General features: G+C 41.0%; 1 protein-coding gene across 2 annotated transcripts in view; it reads left to right on the forward strand.

Moving 5' to 3' along the window:
* Positions 1-21,606, forward strand: part of aspscr1 (ASPSCR1 tether for SLC2A4, UBX domain containing) — a 225,808-nt gene that overhangs the window by 130,255 nt on the left and 73,947 nt on the right. For both annotated transcript variants that reach the window (XM_043714988.2, XM_043714990.2), the window contains exons 9-11: positions 3,710-3,855; positions 14,468-14,549; positions 16,657-16,723. In XM_043714988.2, coding sequence (XP_043570923.2) covers positions 3,710-3,855; positions 14,468-14,549; positions 16,657-16,723 — 295 coding nt within the window. The remainder of the gene's footprint in view (positions 1-3,709; positions 3,856-14,467; positions 14,550-16,656; positions 16,724-21,606) is intronic.

Genomic DNA, 21,606 nt, shown 5'->3' on the forward strand with positions numbered 1-21,606 from the left:
GCTGAAAATGTCCACTTAGCACCACATAACTGTTCTCTGGTCCAGGATTTCTGCATTACTGATATCATCAAAAGGAGCATTGGAGGTATATTTGTTGCCATTGACTTACAGATGATGTAACACCACAAAAACATCCCAGCAATCAACTTTGAAAAGTATGTTTTTAGAAAGGCTTGACAAATCAAAATGTAACCAGGCATACTATACAGTTTATAGCTTTTGTTAATTGTTTAATAAAATTATGGTCATTTAAAACACTTTAGTGGATGGATAAAAGTAATTGATTATTGGTTGGAATGGAATTGGATTGATCTGCACTTATGCATACTAATATAACAGGACCAGAGTATGCTTATATGAATTAATATGCATGCTTTAAAGCTAAGAATAAAATATATCTACCCACCATCAGCTTTATGATATTTAAGAATATCCATGAAAGCTGTTCTTTGGACCTTATAGTTACTTTATTGAATGGTCACATCTCAGACAATGAATTGGAATCATCGTTCAGTTGAATTGTTTGTGGTCTTGCATAATAAGACAATTTCATCAATCCAGGCTTAATTGTGCCTCTTTGACAATTGATTTCATAAGTACGTAAGCCTTGCTATGAAACCTTTAGATATATGGGAACTCCCCAACAGCTTCTGTAAATTCATTTATTTCACTGAATTCATTTATTGCTCTGAATAGGAACACCAAAAAACAAGAATGCCATCTTTATCAAGACTAATGAAAACTAGATATAAATTTTCTATTTTGAATTCTTTAAACATCTTTATTTATAACACTTCTATCATTCAAAACATCACACATCCTATTTGTCCATTTACTTTGGTGCCAGTATTGGACATATGGTTGCATGGTGTTTATCATCTCGTATGTGGGGATCTGAGTTAATTATGCCATTCTTGCGTAGACTTGACCGATGCTTGTCAATCCAAACCCAGAGTATGCCCTTTTGATTGCCCTTTGAAATGGCTTTGTAAATTTCTCAGTTGTATTTGACGAGGTGATTTGTTACTACTTTTTCAAGGACTATTCAATTGGGAAATAAATACTGGTATTGCCAACAACGTTTGCCTCCCTGAATGTTATTTTAATTTTGAATGTTTGGGTGCACTACTATATGGAACAATGATTTTTACAAAAAGAATGGTGGTGTTACAGGATAATTCTCTACTATAGTAGCTTTCTAAGAACAGAATACTATGAATGTGGGTCCTTTCTGCTCAGTAATATATGGGTATACACACAACTTAAGAATTTGGGACAGGAGTCAGCCATTTGGCCCCTTGAACCCTTTGATAAAGATAGAATTCTTGTTGTTTGGAGTTTCTGTTTCAACAGGAATTCAGTGCAATAAATGAATTCATAGAAATTGTTGGCGATCCTTTTTTTAACTCATTAATGCTATGAGGGTGTTGCTGGCTAGGCCAGCATTTATTGGCAATCCCTAATTGCTCAGAGGGCAATTAAGAGTCAACTAAGTTGCTGTGGGTCTGGAATCACATGTAGGCCAGACCAGTTAAGGATGGTAGTTTCCTTCCTCAAAAGACATTAGTGAGCCAGTTGTTTTTTTTTCCCCAACAGTTGACAATGGAGTTATGGTCGTCACTGGAATCTTAATTCCAAATTTTCATTGGACTCAAATTCCACCATTTACCATGACAGGATTTGAACCTGGGTCTCTGGATTAAATGTCCAGCAAAAGAAAATACTTGGCCATTGCCTTCCCTGGATATATCTAAAGGTTTCATGTTCTGCCATTTGATAAGATCATGGCTGATCTGTTAGTGGCCATCACTCTACTTTCCTGCCTACTCTCAATAGCCTTTGATTCCCTTGGTAGTTAAACATCTGTCTAAATGTTGTTTTTCATGCTTGTTTTCTCCATATTTGTTTTATTACAAGGATTGACAGATATTTTGATATATTGTTTTCAGCATTCCATTCTGTAAGTTCCTGCAAAGGTTTGTTTTGTGAGTTTAAATGATTGATAACTGCAGGCAAGCCAGCATGACGTTTGTTCCCAGGGGAGCCCACTTTTTTCAGAATCCAGTTGTTAATTATACAAAATGCAATTCGGGTAAACTACTAGTGCTTAACCAGAATACCACAAACCCAAAACAGTCAAATGTTGACAAATTCATCAGATTACATTTGTTTCTAAATATTCTGTCATTTTTTTCTCTTTGTTGTGGTAAATGCAATGAAAATCTTGTTCCAATTAAATTTTCTCCCTGAAGAATCCTTTTTTTAACAAGGGATATAAATGGGGTAACTTGGAGAGTTAGAAAAAGAGTAAAATAATGCAATTATTGAATTCTGAAACAAAAGTAAAGTAACTTCTTGAAGCAGGCATCTGTGGATGAAGCAGGCGCATAGCATTTCAATCATGCGCACTTCCTTAGAACTGAATAATAATAATACAAGAGCTTACAAGGCCATTTCAGAATGCAGGTTGTGAAATCCAACTGAAAGGTGGATGAGGAAAAACAGTACCACGTTGTCAGGAAAATAAATTGATGGCGAATAAACTGCTGAAATTGAGATTGGAAAACGATCATATGCCAGAAATTATATCAGCACAACACAAAAGAAACATGATATTTCTGAGCCATTGTCTGAATATCTGAAGCTAAAGATCGAGAGAGAGGGAGGCAGAATAAAAGCGTGAAGAACTGATGAAGCAGTGTAAACCTCAGTGACCTGTTGGAGGAACAAACAAGAATACACGACAAGATTTCAGGTTTGGGGGGAAATTCACTTAAGGAAGAAAAGGGGGGGGTAGCAAATTTCCAATGAAAGCCGATCCTGTCATTTAGGCCTATTCTGATCTTTGAACAATCTCTAAGTTATTGCTGAAGTGATTGACTAAAATTCTAAAAGAGTCAATCTAATTGCTGTGGATGACTTCTATATTTCACTCAAACACAGATTAATCTAGAACTACCTGAATTGTCTTTGCCGTATTGCAATGTAGGAAACACAATGGGCAACTTTCACAGTGCAAGTTTGAATAAGCAGCAACATAATGATGACCAGATGGTCTGCTTTTATTGATGATTGGGGGGGTAGCTAATGGACTGGACACTGGAAGTATTCCCCTGTTCCTCCTCACAATAGTGCTATAGGATCTCTGGATTCCATCCAAGGGCAAACAGGATATCAGTTCAATGTCAGGTTGGATTGACAGTACTTCCAACACACACACACTACTGCATTAAAGCATCAACCGAGCTTGTGTACTCTGGAGTTGGGCTCTTCAACATAAAATTGCTACCAAACTAAGGATGGCAACTGAGTTTGTGACATTTGTTCAAGTAAAAACTTGGGAAGTAAATGTTGGTGGTCAGTGTACCATTGTAGTTTATTTTTTGTATATATAGCCAATTTCTTTGAGCATATGAACCCTTGAAATGTACTTAGTATAGGATACCATATGCATAGGATGACCAGTTTGAGCAGAAAAATTTGGGTTAATGGAAGATATTTGGCAGGTTATTTGACTCTGATGACAACACAGTCAGCTTAATCATTGTGGATATTTTTATTCACTCAGAATAAACTTTTCAAAGTGTTCTCCCTGTGTTTATCCCAAGGGAGTTGAGGCAAGCTGTGTTTCTCCTAGTATCATTATTGCTAAGAATTTGTGGCATAAAACTGTTCATGTGAATACAATTTGATTTGTTTTCTATTCAAGCCCGTTGACAGAGAGCCACTTGTTTACCATTTGGATGGGAAGAATCCTGTTCAAGAATCAAGTGGTTTTGAGGAACTTCCTGATGAATTCTTTGAAGTTACCATAGATGATGTTAGAAAACGTTTTGCTCAACTGAAAAGTGAAAGGTAATCTAAGTGTTTGCTTTTGCTGTACATTATCACAGTATAATTAAAGGAAAGCAACTGTACAAGTATCTCTTGATCTAATTCGTAGTTATTGAGTGTACAACTCTGTGGAACTCAACAGTATCAACTTCTGGCTTTGACTCTACTAGTTTTTGTCAGGTACTTTCCTCACTGGAGACAGAACAGTGGGATTGTTCATTTACTACCTCAGAGTGTTGAAATCAATTGCCTCTGTGTGCCAGTGAAAAGTATTAGACTTGTCTAGAGAGGATATTTTGTTTGCAACCTGTGGATAACATAAACAATGTCCAGGCTGGCCTCAAGTCTCAGTCCACTATTTAGTGTTAACATTGCATGTTTTCTCCAAGATTAGACACTATCCCAGCCAGGCTAATTAAGTTACAAGTATCACTTTGCACTTATTATACATTAGGGGATCTCCATTCTCTGTTGATGTGCAATCTGAGCAGAATAAATAGGAAGGAAGCCATAATTTAGAGGAAAGTTGATGTTTTGGGTGTAATCTTTCAGCACTGGGTGGTGGGTGTGGTGGGAGCTCCAGCTTCCCCTAAACCCACCCTCAGGCAGGAAGAAGGGTTACACCAGAAACGGAGACTTCTCTACCTCCTGATGCTGCCTGGCTTGCTGTGTTCTTCTTCCCCCTTGCCTGTCTACTTTGGATTCCAGCATCTGCAGTTTTTTTTTGTCTTTAACCATATTTTAGAGGAAATGCAGCTTTATGATTTACATACTGTAATTCTCCTGGATATTTATTGCATAGTAGCACCAGAAGATAGTACATACTAACTTTTTATTAGAATGCTTATTAGATTTGTACATGATTTTTTAGTATGAGCAATTTAATCAATTGATGAACAAAAGTTGTTACCTGATTTATTTTATTTATTCTTAACATTCAGTTTACTAATATTACAAAGATTTGGAAAACTAAACATTCTAGTAAAAACAAAAGTTCCATCAGTACCTATTCCATTGGTTCGCCTGTTTTACTGCCCGCTTCTCATATATGGATGAAATTGAAGGCAGCAAAATTATGTTGTGATAGTTACGTTAAGGTCTTGGGTTGCTTTACTTTGACTATAAGAGTGCTGTTCACTTCAAAAACTTCCTCCTTCATTTTAGTCCTTCTTAGTACCTAACATTAAGTTTGTCTCACTCAACCACGCAAGACTTTCAGAATAAAAAGAGTTGAATGATTGTGTTGCAGAAGGAGGCCATTCAATCCATTGTGTCTACCCAGCTCTACTATCTAGTCCAGCTGTGTTATCTAGTGCCAGTCTCCCGCCTTTTCCTCCATATCCCTACATGCCATTACAATCCAAACAAAATCATCCAAAACCCTCATGAATGTCTCCATTGAACCTGCCTCCACCACATTTATAGACAGTGCATAATCTATGCTTCATTGTTTCTGTTGCTTTGACAAATGGAAACAGCTACACCTTATCTACTCTTTCTAACCCATTTGTGATTCTGATAACCTTAATTAGATCACCCAGAAGCTGCCTTCTGTCCAGAGAGGAAAGTCCTAATTACTTCAATATTTTCTCAATTGAACCTCATACCTCAAACCACATGAGTAAATAACTTCCACACAATCCAATGCATTTGCATCTTCTCTGTAATGTGGCACCCACAACTGTACATAGTATTGCAGCTGAGGTCTAGCAGGTATCTTGTACAAATTTGGTGTCACTTTCTTGCTATTGTATTCTATGCGACTATTAATAAACCTGAGAACAGCTTTATTTATTGCTCCCTGCACCTAGAGTAAATAGAAAGGAACATTTCCCCTTGGAGAGATCAGTTACCCAGGACAGAGATTTAATTTAAGGGTAGGTGGTTTAGAGGGAATGTAGAAAAAATATTTTCACCCAAAAGGTGGGGGGACTGTGGAATTTACTGTCTATAGGGATGGTTAGAGGCAGAAACCCACACGATATTTAACAATTTAATATGTAAAGAAGTATTTAGATATATAGTTGCAATGCTAAGGCATACATGGCTATGGGCCAAGTGCTGGAAAGTGGGATTAGAATAGTTAGGTGATTGTTTTTGACTGGTGCAGACATGATAAGCAGAAAGACCCTTTTCTATGCTGTACACCTCTGCAAAAATGACTCTGTGACACTTATCCTGCCATCTTCAATGATCAGTGCACTCAAGTACCTGTGCTGCTGCATCCCTTTAAAACTGTACTCCCTGTTTTATATTGTTCTTTGTGTTCTTGTAATCAAAAGGCATCACCTCACACCTCTGTGTGTTGAGCCTCATCTACCATCCATCATTGAAGGGTGCTGAATATTCACTACGGTATGCTTTTCACTACCGTAGTGAGGTATCGCTTTATAGATCCCTTGGAGAAGTTCATCCTGAAGTACATTTCTAGGCGAACAGTGTGTTAAAACTAGGGTATATTTTCTATCAATTGCCAACTGATAAAATTGCAGAATGGTCTTCCCTGAGGCTAATTTCATTACTCTGCTACCAACTATTGTATTCAGCTCTGTTCACTTTTCAAAGATTCAGAGATTACACTTTTATTTTATCATTGGGCCAGTGTATTTTCCCACCTTTTCTGAAGGTGATAAATCACTTGGGCCAGATGGATTACACCCCAGAGTTCTGAAGGATATAGCTGAGGAGATTATGAAGCCTTCGTGGTGACCTTTTAGGAATCATTGAAGTTTGAGGGGAGTGGAAGTCTCAGGACTAGAAAATGGCTATTGCAAGAATGATCCCGGGGATGAAGGGCTTGTCATATAAGAACGATTGAGGACTCTGGGTGTGTACTCAATGGAGTTTAGAAAGTTTAGGGCGGGGGGCAACTGAGATTCCAGTATACAGTGGGTGTGAAAAAGATATTTCCACTAGTAGGAGAGATTAGGAGTCAAAATGTTGGGGCTGGGAAAGGCAGCATCCGAGGAGCAGGAGAATTGATGTTTTGGGCATAAGCCTTTCATCAGGAATGTGAGGAGGGGGGATGGGGCTGAGAGATAAATAGGAGGGGGAAGTTGCGGCTGGGGTTGGGAAGGCAGATGCAGGTGGGGGTTGATGGTGACAGATCAGAGCGAAGGGTGGGAAAGAAGGTGGACAGATGGGGCACTTCGCGAACAGTGCCGAGTTGGAGCGTTGGATCTGAGATGAGGTGGGGGGAGGGGCGATGAGGAAACTTGTGAAATGTACGTTGATGCCGTGTGGTTGGAGGGTCTCAAGGCAGAAGATGAGGTGTTCTTCCTCCAGGCGTCGGGTGGCTAGGATTTCACAGTGGAGGAGGCCCAGGATTTACATGTCCTTGACAGAGTGGGAGCGGGCATTGTAGTGGTTGGCCACAGGGCGGTGGGATTGTTTGGTGCATGTGTCTCAGGGATGTTTTCTGAAACGTTCTGCGAGTTGCCATCCTGTCTCCCCAATGTAGAGAAAGCCACATTGAGATCAACGGACACATTGACAATAGACAATAGGTGCAGGAGTAGGCCATTCAGCCCTTCGAGCCTGCACCGCCATTCAATATACTCATGGCTGATCATTCCTAATCAGTATCCTGTTCCTGCCTTATCTCCATAACACTTGATTCCACTATCTTTGAGAGCTCTATCCAACTCCTTCTTAAATGAATCCAGAGTGTGGGCCTCCACTGCCCTCTGGGGCAGAGCATTCCACACAGCCACCACTCTCTGGGTGAAGAAGTTTCTCCTGAGCTCTGTCCTAAATGGTCTACCCCGTATTTTTAAGCTGTGTCCTTTGGTTCGGCACTCACCCGTCAGTGGAAATATGTTTCCTACTGCCAGAGTGTCCAATCCTTTCATAATCTTATACGTCTCAATCAGATCCCCTCTCAATCTTCAAAACTCAAGGGTATACAAGCCCAGTCGCTTCACTCTTTCAGTGTAAGGTAATCCTGCCATTCCAGGAATTGATCTCGTGAACCTACGCTGCACTCCCTCAATAGCCAAAATGTCTTTTCTCAAATTTGGAGACCAGAACTGCACACAGTACTCCAGGTGTGGTCTCACCAGGGCCCTGTACAGCTGCAGAAGCACCTCTTTGCTTCTATACTCAATTCCTCTTGTTATGAAGGCCAGCATGCTATTAGCCTTCTTCACTACCTGCTGTACCTGCATGCTTGCCTTCATTGACTGGTGTACAAGAACACCCAGATCTCTCTCTACTGCTCCTTTATATAAATTGATTCCATTTAGGTAGTAGTCTGCCTTCCTGTTCTTGCTACCAAAGTGGATAACCATACATTTATCCACATTAAACTGCATCTGCCATGCATCTGCCCACTCACCTAACTTGTCCAGGTCACCCTGTAATCTCCTAACATCCTCATCACTTTTCACCCTGCCACCCAGCTTTGTATCATCAGCAAATTTGCTAATATTATTGCTGATACCATCTTCTATATCATTAACATATATTGTAAAAAGCTGTGGTCCCAGCACGGATCCCTGCGGTACCCCACTGGTCACTGCCTGCCATTCCGAAATGGAGCCGTTTATCACTACCTTTTGTTTCCTATTAGCCAACCAATTTTCAATCCAATCTAGTACTTTGCCCCCAATACCATGCACCCTAATTTTACTCACTAACCTCCTGTGTGGGACTTTATCAAAAGCTTTCTGAAAGTCCAGGTAAACTACATCTACTGGATTTCCCTCGTCCAACTTCATAGTTACTTCCTCAAAAAATTCAAGATTAGTCAAGCATGATTTTCCCTTCATAAATCCATGCTGACTCTGTCCTATCCTGTTACTACTATCCAGATGTGCAGTAATTTCATCCTTTATAATAGACTCCAGCATCTTTCCCACCACTGAGATCAGACTAACTGGTCTATAATTACCTGCTTTTTCTCGCCCACCTTTCTTAAAAAGTGGTATAACATTAGCCACCCTCCAATCCTCAGGAACCGACCCCGAATCTATTGAACTCTGGAAAATAATCACCAACGCATCCATGATTTCCCGAGCCACCTCCTTCAGTACCCTGGGATGCAGACCATCAGGCCCCGGAGACTTATCAACCTTCAGATCTAACAGCTTCTCCAACACCAAATCCTGGCAAATATAAATTCCCTTAAGTTCAGGTCCTTCAGCCACTGTTACCTCAGGGAGATTGCTTGTGTCTTCCCAAGTGAACACAGATCTGAAGTACCCATTTAATTCCTCTGCCATTTCTTTGTTCCTAGTAATATATTCCCCTGTTTCTGTCTTCAAGGGCCCAATTTTTGTCCTAACCATTTTTTTGCCTTGCACATACCTAAAAAAGCTTTTACTATCCTCCTTAATATTCTTGGCCAGTTTACCTTCGTACCTCATTTTTCCTCTGCGTATTTCCTTCTTAGTAATCCTCTGTTGCTCTTTAAAAGCTTCCCAGTCCTCAGTTTTCCCACTTATCTTAGCTATGTTATACTTTTTCTCTTTTAACTTTATATGTTTCTTTACTTCCCTCGTCAGCCACAGCCGCCCATGCCTCCTCCTGGAATCTTTCTTCCTTTTAGGAATGAACTGATCCTGCAACTTCTGCATTATACACAGAAATATCCGCCATTGTTCCTCCACGGTCATCCCTGCTAAGGTATTGCACCATTGAACTTTGGCCAGCTCCTCCCTCATAGCTCCATAATTCCCTTTATTCAACAGAAGTACTGTCACTTCCGACTGTACCCTCTCCCTCTCAAATTGCAGATTGAAGCTTATTGTATTATGGTCACTACTTCCCAATGGCTCCTTCACTTCGAGGTCTCTGACCAATTCTGGTTCGTTACACAATACCAGATCCAGAATTGCCTTCTCCCTGGTCGGCTCCAGCACCAGCTGCTCTAAGAATCCATCTCTGAGGCACTCCACAAAGTCTCTTTCTTGTGGCCCAATACCATCCTGATTCTCCCAGTCTACCTGCATGTTAAAATCCCCCATAACAACTGTAGTGACATCTTTGCGACAGGCCAATTTCAGCTCCTGATTTAACTTACATCCGACATCCAGACTACTGTTTGGGGGCCTGTAGATGACTCCCAAGAGGGTCTTTTTACCCTTGGTATTTCGAAGCTCTATCCACACTGACTCTACATCTCCTGACTCTAGGTCCCCCCGCGCAAGGGACTGAATATCATCCCTTACTAACAAGGCCACCCCACCCCCTCTGCCCGTCAGTCTGTCCTTACGATAACACGTGTATCCTTGAATATTCATTTCCCAGGCCCCGTCCACTTGAAGCCACGTCTCAGTTATCCCCACAATATCGTGTCTGCCAATTTCCAAAAGAGCCTCAAGCTCATCCATCTTATGTCTAATGCTTCGTGCATTCATGTATAGTATTTTTAATTTGTTACTGCTCTCACCCTTCCCATCAACCCTTATTTCACTCAACCTTACAGCATGATGCCTTTCCGAGTTTTCTGCCTCATTAAACAGTTGTCTTTCTTGACTTCTCTTGTTCTAACTTTCCCTTCAATTTCCTTTTTAAACATCCAGCTTGTCCCCTCCCCCCCGCTACTTAGCTTAAATGTAGCGGTGTTGCAGTAGAAAACCTGCCTGCCAGAATGCTGGTCCCTAACCTGTTAAGGTGCAAGCCGTCTCTCTTGTAGAATTTATGTTTACCACAAAATATACCCCAGTGATCCAAGAACTTGAATCCTTGCTTCCTGCATCAGTTCCCCAGCCACACATTCAAGTTCATTATCTCCCTGTTTCTGGCCACATTAGCCCGAGGAACTGGAAGCAAACCGGAGATAACCACCTTGGACGTCCTGTTTTTCAGCCTTCTTCCTAGTTCTCCGAAGTCTCGCTGTAGTATGTTCCTCCTCTTCTTCCCGACATCATTTGTGCCGACATGTACCACCACCTCTGGCTCTTCACCCTCATCCTTGAGGATTTCCTGCACTCTGTCCGCGATGTCTTTCACTCTAGCACCAGGAAAGCAACACACCATCCTTAAATCCCGTCTGCTGCCACAAAAACCCCGGTCAGTTCCTCTCACGATGGAGTCCCCTATTACCACGGCTCTGTGCGATGTCCAACTCTTCCACTCTGCCTCTGCGGCAACTTTTGATTGACAAACTTGGCCGCCTTGCGAACTGGCAGTGTCATCAGTCTGCTTCCAAAAGCTTCAACTTGTTCCTGACAGGTACTTCTCCCGGGGTCTCTTGCACCTGTCTCCTCTCTGCCTTCCTCATCATTTGCTCTCTTCTGCTCTCTTCTGGCATGATTGGTGTAATAACATCGCTGAAGGTCTTGTCCAGAAAGATCTCGTTCTCTCGGATGAGCCTAAGGTCTTCGAGTTCTTTCGTCAGCGCTGCAATATGCTCGGTCAATTGCTGAATGTGCACACACTTTCCACACATATACGAGCCAGACACACCAGAGTCGTTGACCTCCCACATCAAGCACGTAGCGCACTGAACCAGCTGGGCAGTCATGTCTTCACCCTCTTCAACTGTGGTGTAATCACTTCACTCAACCTCCTTGTCAAAGAGTCCTGAGCTGAAGCCTCACTCTTCGATCTAAACTTCCTTAGACCCTCTTTTTGTGGCACGTCTGTGGACTCTTAATTAAGGTTAGAGGAGGAGGGAGGGAGGGAGACCCTACTTTGTAGGACCTGGGGTTCAGAACACACCCACTCTAATAGTAATCACTTACCTTCCCGACCGGCTTTGCGCTCCGTCTGAACTTCCGCCCAGCTCCCGCCGCTTTCTGTTGCGAAAAGACCGTTGGCGTCGAGGTTAGTTCTTTATATAGTAATCACTTACCTTCCCGACCGGCTTTGCGCTCTGTCTGAACTTCCGCCCAGCTCCCGCCGCTTTCTGTTGCGAAAAGACCGTTGGCGTCGAGGTAAGTTCTTTATATAGTAATCACTTACCTTCCCGACCGGCTTTGCGCTCCGTCTGAACTTCCACCCAGCTCCCGCCGCTCTCTGTTGCGAAAAGAGAGGTATTGGATGAGGTATTTGGATGTGCAGGAAGATCTCTGACAGATATAGAAAGATCCTTTGGGGCCTTGAATGGAGGTGTTGGGACAGGTGTGGATGCACCTCTTGTGATGGCAAGGGAAGGTGCTAGAGGTGGAGGGTGAGTTGGTGGGGAGCGTGGACCTAACAAGGGAATGGTCTCTGCGGAATTCAGATAGGGGTGGGGAAAGAAATATATCTCTGATGATGGGATCTGACTGTAGGTGGTAGAAATGGCAGAGGATGTGCTGTATCTGGAGATTGGTGGGGTGGAAGGTGAGGACCAAGGATTTCTATCCTTGTTGTGGTTAAAGGGGTGAGATTCAAGGAGAGAGGTGTGGGAAGTGGAGGATATGCGCTAGAGGGCGTTGTTGACAACATGAGAGGGGAAATTGCAGTCCTTGAAGTAGGAGGCTACCTGGGATGTTCTGGAGTGCAATTGCTCCTCCTGGGAGCAGATACCATGGAATAATTGGGGATAAGGGATAACATTTTTATAGGAGGGTGTTGAAGGGGGTGTGGGCGAGGTTTGTAGTCTAGGTAGTTGTGGGAGTTAGTGGGTATGGAGACTGAGAGGTCTAGGAAGGGGAGGGAGGTGTCGTAGATGGTCCAGGTGAACCTGAGGTCAGGATGGAAGGTGTTCGTGAAGTTGATGAACTGTTCAACTCTTCATGGGAGCACAAGGTGGCGCCGATACAGTCATCAATATAGTGGAGGAAGAGGTGGGGAATGGTGCCAGTGTAACTATGGAAGATGGATGTTCCATGTATCTGACGAAGAGGCAGGCATACCTGGGGCTCATGCAGGTGCCCATGGCTACCCCTTTGGTCTGAAGAATGTGAGATGATTTGAAGGAGAAGTTGTTGAGGGTGAGGACCACTTCAGCCAATCGAATGAGTGTGTTGGTGGAGGGGTACTAATTGGGTTGGCAGGAGAGAAAGAAATGGAGGGCTTGGATGTCTTAGAGTCATAGAGATGTACAACATGAAAACAGACCCTTCTGTCCAACCCGTCCATGCCAACCAGATATCACAACACAATCTAGTCCCACCTGCCAGCACCCAGCCCATATCCCTCCAAACCCTTCCTATTCATATACCCACCCAAATGCCTCTTAAATGTTGCAATTGTACCAGCCTCCACCACATCCTCTGGCAGCTCATTCCATACACGTACTACCCTCTGCGTGAAAAAGTTGCCCCTCAGGTCTCTTTTATAACTTTCCCCTCTCACCATAAACCTATGCCCTCTAGTTCTGGACTCCCCGACCTCAGGGAAAAGACTTTGTCTATTTATCCTATTCATGCCCCTCATAATTTTGTAAACTTCTATAAGGTCACCCCTCAGCCTCCGACGCTCCAGGGAAAACAGCCCCAGTCTGTTCAGCCTCTCCCTATAGCTTAGATCCTCCAACCCTGGCAACATCCTGGCAAAATCTTTTCTGAACCCTTTCAAGTTTCACAACATCTTTCCGAAAGGAAGGAGACCAGAATTGCATGCAATATTCCAACAGTGGCCTAACCAATATCCTGTACAGCTGCAACATGACCTCCCAACTCCTGTATTCAATACTCTAACCAATAAAGGAAAGCATACCAAACGCCTTCTATCTGCGACTCTATTTTCAAGGAGCTATGAACCTGCACTCCAAGGTCTCTTTGTTCAGCAACACTACCTAGGACCTTACCATTAAGTGTATAAGTCCTGCTCTGATTTGCTTTCCCAAAATGCAGCACCTCACATTTATCTGAATTAAACTCCATCTGCCACTTCTCAGCCCATTGGCCCATCTGGTCCAGATCCTGTTGTAATCTGAGGTAACCCTCTTCGCTGTCGACTACACCTCCAATTTTGGTGTCATCTGCAAACTTACTAACTGTACCTCTTCACAATGGCGGATGGACATGTACAGGGACTGGATGTCCATAGTGAAGAGGAGGTGTTGAGGGCAGGCGAAACAAAATTCATGGAGGTGGAGGGTGTGAGTGATGTCACAAATGTACGTGGGGAGATTCTGGACCAAGGGGAATAAGACGGTATCAAGATATGAGGAGATAAGTACGGTGAGGCAGGAGCAGGTGGAAACGATAGGTTGACCGGGGCAGTCAGGTTTGTGAATTTTGGGTAAGAGGTAGAACCGGGTGGTGTGGAGTTCCGGGACTGAGGTTGGAGGCTATGGTTGGGAGATTCCCTGAGGTGATGAGGTTGTGAATGGTCTGGGAGGTGAAGTCATAGTCGAGGGAGCAGTAGGAGGAGATGTCCATGAGTTGACGTCTGGCTTCAGCAGTGTAGAGGTCAGTGCACCAAACTAGGACCCAAGGCCACAGTTTCTGCATGAAGGGACAACCCTTTAGATCTAAGGTAAGGATGAATGTATTGCTGCAGAAGGCTGTGGAGGTCAGGTCATTGAGTGTTTTTAAGACATAGATATGTCCTTGATTAGGAAGGAGATCAAGGGCTATGGGGCGAAAGCAGGTGAATGGTGTTGAGAAACATCAGCCAAGATCGAATGGTGGAGCAGTCTTGATAGGCTGAATGGCCTGATTTCTGCTCCTGTGACTTATTGTCTTATGGTCTATCAGGATTAGGACGTGAGGAAAGAAAATTTGCTAAATTTTTAGTAAGCACTTTCTTTCAGGCGACATCTTGAAGAGGCTCCGTTGATGACAAAATCGATGAGAGAAATTTACATGAAAGAAAAGACAGAGCGCTATCCTAAGGTTAGTCGAAGTCCCATTTCCTGAAAAGCAGTAAACTCATGCATCATTGATTAACTTTCATGAATTGAATTAATTTTTTAAATTGAGAAATTTGGTACAATATTGTTTGTGTTAAAGTTATTAGTATTCCAACAACCCTCCCATGTGAAACATTATTTCTCCCTTTTCAATCTTCTAGCCATTATGCGTATGTATGTAGTTTGTCAACCAGTAGAAACAATGTTCTACACCTTTCTCCATTCCAGTGATACAAGACTGTTGTTTTTAAAGCCCTGCTTTGGAATTCTTGAGACCCTATAAAGAAAAAAACCTCAATTTAAGCATGTAATTATGACATAGTCAAGGCGTCATGATTTTCATAACTTCTCTAGTTTCATATCATTCCACTAATGAACCTGCCTGAGCTTTCTGGGATGCGTACCTTCTCGGCCTGATAATTTTTCAAGTATCAGTCTAATTTCCTTTCCCAATGTAATATGTAGTTAAACATTTATTGTTAGTAATGTCTATTTCACCTTGCTTTAGGTCGCCCCCATCACATTTTCTTCTCTTCCCCAATTTAAAGGAAGGAAGCAAAATGTTTAATATAAACATCTGTACAATAACAATATAAATGAAGTCATATTATCTTTCACACCTTAGGTATCAGGCATTTCTTCATTTCCAAACCCAACTAAATCCCTTCAACTCTGAGTAGTCCCATTCTCCTCTGTCTCATCACTTTCAAGCACTCATAAGGGTTTGTTATTTTTCTTACATTGACCACCTCTCATAGACATAGCTGACATTTTTCTTGAAAGAAGATCACTATCTCGTATTTAAATTGTGTTCTTGCTAGAGCTGAATTGTGATATTAGTGATCAAAATAATCACTTGTATTTTGCCAAATAGATGAATTGTGTATACTCTGGCTACATAAGATATTGAAATTTAAGAAGATGCTACACCAAATATCTGATTAAAAATTGAACTGTTGTTTATAAGAATAAATATGGATCATTTAGGTCTAATCTGCTTGATGTGATGTGGAAACTTTGCCATGAAATTCTTTAGAATTGATGATATCGATTGCAGTATTTTATAGCTGTACTAGAACCTTTCTTCAGTTGCTTGAAGTCCTTTGTTGACTATTTCATTTTAAAGACAGATACAAATCTTATTCATCAATCTTTTTTGATTTTAAGGGAAAAATGTGTGTTGTAAAACACTCTTGTTTAACAAATTCATTTCAGGCAAAGATTTTAAAATGAAGTTGAAAGACACCTAAAAAGTGATGTCAACGCAAGCTAACAAAATAAAATTGGATATTGTAATTTTAATTTAAAACACTTTGCAGGGACATTGGAAATAAATGTTGCACAAAGAATTGCTTGTGTATGGTTAAGTATGCATATGTATATATGCTGCATAATTTAAGTCATCAATGTGCAGAGGGAAGAGAGAAGTCTCTGGTTTATCTTAAGTACCTGAACAACTCATCTGCAATATTGATTTAACCCTTGCAATATTTTCTGATGCTTCTCAAATATTTTCCCAAAACTCGATCCAAACATAAAAATAGGCAGGCACAAATGTTTACTAATTTCTTTGTTTTCATCTACAACTAAAGAATTTAAGCTTTCATTTGCTTTTTCTTTCTCATGCAATAATATTCTGCAGCCATATTTGATGGCTTGAAAGGCGCAATTTAGACAGGATTATTTCGTGTCAAAAATATGTACAGATGTTGCACTGGCTTCAACTTATCTCTTGTTTGTGACGAAGTATTGTGCAACTTTGAGCTGCTTCTTTGCCATTGTGGTTCAGAACAATCAGGCCAAGGGAATTAATTGAGGTTCTTCCTATTTGAAAGTTATGGAATCACATCTTGATTAGTTTATTTGAACAGATTGTTGGAACTGAATTGTTCTGGTTTCTTGTGTGTTAAAGGTGACAATAGAGTAGTAATTTTTTTAATAGCCATTTGCTATATACTTCTATTTAAGAAACATAAGGAAGTATATCAGTATTATAAACAAGTATTCCAGAGTTATTCAAATATTCTTTTCATGTAACTTGCAAATAAACAATTCTAACTTAATTTTACTTGTTTTGTTTGACTAAATAGGTTGTTCTAAGAGTGCAGTTTCCTGACAGATATGTCTTGCAAGGTTTCTTCAGACCCCTTGAAACAGGTGAATTTTCTATATGTTTACTGTTTTTTAAGGAAATACAGTGAAGAGCAGACTCCTGGCCAAACATAGAAGGGGAGTTTTATATTTGCTTTCTTTCATTTCATACCTGAAAATTCCAAACTGTATCAGTATCATAATGATAAGAATGTGTGCCTTGCTCAAGATACCACAAATCTCTCATTAGCAGATTCAGATTCACCTCAATCTGAATACAGACATTCATTCTTCACTCTGACAATGCAAGCAAATAATAGGCCCGAGACCTTCACTACTTGGTCTCAGCTCGAATTAAAGTCAGTCTGTCCCAGGAAGAGAGACTGCCAATTCAACCATGTGGCATCTTGGAAGGAATCTTAGAATCAAATCTTTGTTCAAATTCACATAAAGTGAATTGCTTGATCCCGAACCACAGGGGAGGTAATAAACAATATAACAACATTTTGAAGTGCGAAGCTTCATTCCAAACGTGGTGGGGTGATATCTAAAATTCTTAGTACAAGTTGTATAAACAAGTGATGCCCTGTAAATCAGGTCACTTTTAATCTTTCAGCAGGTCCAGGGAAACTCCTGTTTTCTACATGTCAACCAGAGCTTAAATTTTCATCCATGTTGCAGCAATAATATATGTTCACAAATATGCCACAAATAGTTAAACACCAGATGTAATCTCATTGCTATGATATTAATCCCTAAAGTCCTAATATAATCACTTAAAGTGTCACTTACCAGTTCTGTTTGTCCTACTTCTTTTTCTTATGTTGCTGCTGAAAGCTAGGTGGATTGGCCATGCTGAATTGCCCATAGTATCCAGGGATGTGCAGACTAGGTGGGTTAGCCATGGGAAGTGTGGGGTTATAAGGACAAAGTATGGTGCTGGGCCTGGATGGGATGCTTTTCAGAAGGTCAGTATGGACTCGATGGGCCTGCTTCAACACTGTAGGGGTTCTGTGATTCTCTGAAAGCTTGATTTTTCTAAACCTATGCCTTTTTGGTGATGGACCAATTTTAAATGCCTAGCTATCATTAATTTTTTTGAAAAGTTGCTTTAGAAGTATTGCCAGCCAATTAAAAATCTTTAAGTTGGAATATTCATGTGGTTGTATTATAGACATAAAGCGTGAGTGCCAACCCACTGAATTAAATAATATCAGTGTAATGAATAAAGCCAGTTTATTTTCATACCTCGATGTGGCATTTGTGTCCAATAAGAAATATTGAATTTATAATGCCCTTTACAGGTGATAGCTATATCTCAGGTCTTAGTAAAATTATGAATACACTTAACCAAATTTATGAAATCCTATGGCAATATTGAATAAAATGCTGATTAACCAACCTCCATTTTCATCTTGCATTTATTGTTACCCTGAGGTGGTTATGTTTGTCTGATTTTCATCAACTTGCTCATTCACTAACCTAATTGAGTTTTACTTTTACTGTCCACAGCCACTTTGTATTAGTTGTGGCAACCAATAATGTTCTTAGCCATATCTAATTAGACCTGCAGAGGGTGTCTTATACTTTAACTTGAAGATTGAGATTACCAGTGAACAAGTTAATGCATAGAATGAGTTGATCTTACACAAGCACACAGAATATTAGATGATAACCTACGAGATGATTATAAAATGAAACTGCAACATAATTACAGCTCATCTTAACTCCATCCTCCCCTCCTTTCAAAAAAAGTTAACATGAAATAATTTCATATTTTTGCCTCCACTTTCCTAGAAATCCATATTCTGCATGTTGATATGCCTTTGTGTGAAATAGAATGTCTTAATTTCACTTTTAAACATACCATTGGCTACTTTGAAATATCTCTTTCTCTACTCTTGTAATTTATTGAATTTATTATATAAGACTGCTCTGGGTTTAAATTTTCCAATCCATAAATCTTGTTGTGTATCTTCTAAGCCAGGATTGTGACCCCATGTGGGCCTGTGAGCAGAAATTATGAGATTGAACTCTGAGAAAGCAGTAGCATTCAAGTAACTGTTGTAATACCATTGTATGCACACTGTAACTGGCTCTGCTCTCTCAGCTCCCAAACCCTCTATTCTTCTTTTTTGCTGAAAATTACTTTGCTTTTAGATCCGTTCAGGGCCCTGAATGGATCGAGAAACAAAGTTTTCTTCCAAACGGCCTGAACAGACCTGTACAGTAATTATCTCCAAACTTAAAGTATCTTTTATCCGAAAACCAATTGGTCCTGAATGGTGTAGCAACACCCTTAGCAATTACACATGCTCAATTAGGATCACTAGGTATCAAGAGAGCCCCTTGCATAAAAAGCAAGGTATGCAAAATAAGTTAATATCTGCTGTTGCATTTCCCTTGTTTGACATTATTACTGTGCTACTTGGCCAGTATGGTGTCACTCTCCTGGAAGCATTCCAATTCTTGAATTACGGACAATTGTAGCTAAACATATGCCACAGACATTTGAATCATTCAGCAGAAAAAAGTCACCACAGTGTCACCATGTGTGACACAATGCAGGGAAGATGGCAGCATTTGTTAGGAACAGAGAATAAATGAAGCCAGCTGCATTAAAATTACTATGTTTTCTAAAGACTGAATCCATTCAATTTGATTCAGTGTGAAGAAATTTACATTTCTTGTTTATCTCTCACATATGTTAAGTTCTCAAATTGGGAAATTAATGATTATTTGTAGAGAATCTCGTTTGGAAGCACAATGTAGTGGACTCCAGAGTGTATAAATGGACCTATATCAATGGCTGTTTTGAGTTACAAAATTCAGAGCAGCAAGGCTGCAAGCAAGTATGCAACACAAACATACTCATCAGTCAATGTCTGGTGAAAAAGCAACTTGCGATAATAGCCATTCAGCAAGAACTCGGTGTACAAACTTTGCTACTGTTGTAGAACAGTCAACATTTAAATAATTGGCCTCAGGTTTAAAGTTGAACACCTCAAGACTAAGGGCTTTTTTTTACAAACAACTGTGTAGCCTATTCTTCCTGCTGTTCCTGATACTTAGCTTTTAAACATATTACCTGTGTTTGTGTGTTTGATGTTACACTTCTAATAATTTTTCAGGACTCATACAATTCCTCTTTCACTGGAAATATGGCCCTTGTAATTTGGCTCCTGCATTTTGATTAACAAAAATATGATAGTTGGGTCAATGGGCTGAGAAGTGGCAGATGGAGTTTAATTCAGATAAACATGAGGTGCTGCATTTTGGGAAAGCAAATCTTAACAGGACTTATACACTTGATGGTAAGGTCCTAGGGAGTGTTGCTGAACAAAGAGACCTTGAAGTGCAGGTTCATAGCTCCTTGAAAGTGGAGTCGCAAGTAGATAGGGTAGTGAAGAGGGCATTTGGTATGCTTTCCTTTATTGGTCAGAGTATTGAGTACAGGAGTTGGGAGGTCATGTTGTGGCTTTACAGGACATTGGTTAGGCCAATGTTGGAATATTGCGTGCAGTTATGGTCTCCATCCTATCGGAAAGATGTTGTGAAACTTGAAAGGGTTCAGAAAAGATTTACAAGGATGTTGCCAGGTTTGCTGGATTTAAGCTGTAGGGAGAGGCTGAACAGACTGGGGCTGTTTTCCCTGGAGCGTCGGATGCTGAGGGGTGACCTTATAGAGGTTTACAAAATTATGAAGGGCACGGATAGGATAAATAGACAAAGTCTTTTCCCTGAGGTCGGGGAGTCCAGAACTAAAGAGCATAGGTTTAGGGTGAGAGGGGAAAACTATAAAAGAGACCTGAGGGGCAACTTTTTCTTACAGACGGTGGTACGTGTATGGAATGAGCTGCCAGAGGATGTGGTGGAGGCTGGTACAATTGCCACATTTAAGAGGCATTTGGATGTGTATATGAATAGGAAGGGTTTGGAGGGATATGAGCCGGGTGCTGGCAGGTGTGACTAGACTGGGTTGGGATAACTGGTTGGCATGGACTGGTTGGACCGAAGGGTCTGTTTCCATGCTGTACATCTCTTTGACTCTATAACTGAGAGTGAGGGTTAAAGAGGGAGCTGATCACCCCTTTTCACCTGGTTATAAGAACAGTACTAGCATCTTTTTCATGTTGGGAATGGTATTCACAGGGAAATTCAAGGTTTTTCTGTGAATTTCATTTGAAATGTGAGAACTGGAGAAGTTAGTACATTTCTCAATTTTTGCATTCCCAAAAAATGACGTGATATAAAGTTTTTACTCTGCTATAACAATAGGGTAAAATCTTTTATTGCTCTGGAACATATTGATCAGTTTCCATTGTTACCACTCCCTTTTGCACACAGCAAAAGCAGCAGACTGGGCTGATAACCTCCTGGTTTTGGACAGCGTCCAAAAGCAGAAAAGTTTTTAGGAGGGAATCCCATAGTCTACAAAGATGAGAGAGCCTGAAGGACCTTCCAAACATCAGACAGCTGATGGCATGCTGGATGGCTTTCTGCCAGATTTTGGGCCCTGGGCCATGAAGACTGAGCTGACACCACAGGAAAGGTCAGTATTATTTGAGAGGAGATCCCTCCAGTAGGGATTGTGGGGAGTGAGGGGCAGGAATGTCAGAAACACACACGCGCGTGCGCCAGCACATCATCCCCATCCCCATCACCACCACCACCACAAACACCCAGGTTCAGTCTCATGATTATACAGGCAGATTAGTGCAGGCCAACTCTTTCTTGTCCCACTTGGAATTGAAATAATTGCAATCCAGGCAGCATGAGGACCGAGTGATCATTATTTAATCACTGAACAGTCTCAATTGTCAACAGGGAGGGAGGGTGGAGCTTGCACCTTCCCGCCCAGAACTTAATTCAGGCAAAGGAGAGAAAAAATGATGAAATTCTGCTCCTCCAACATCCCACCTAAATAAATTCATCTCCCACTTTCCAGT

Source organism: Chiloscyllium plagiosum, unplaced genomic scaffold (assembly GCF_037043375.1).
Source record: "Chiloscyllium plagiosum isolate Xiang-an unplaced genomic scaffold, Cpla_swu_hap1 HiC_scaffold_25, whole genome shotgun sequence".
Lineage (NCBI taxonomy): Eukaryota > Metazoa > Chordata > Chondrichthyes > Orectolobiformes > Hemiscylliidae > Chiloscyllium > Chiloscyllium plagiosum.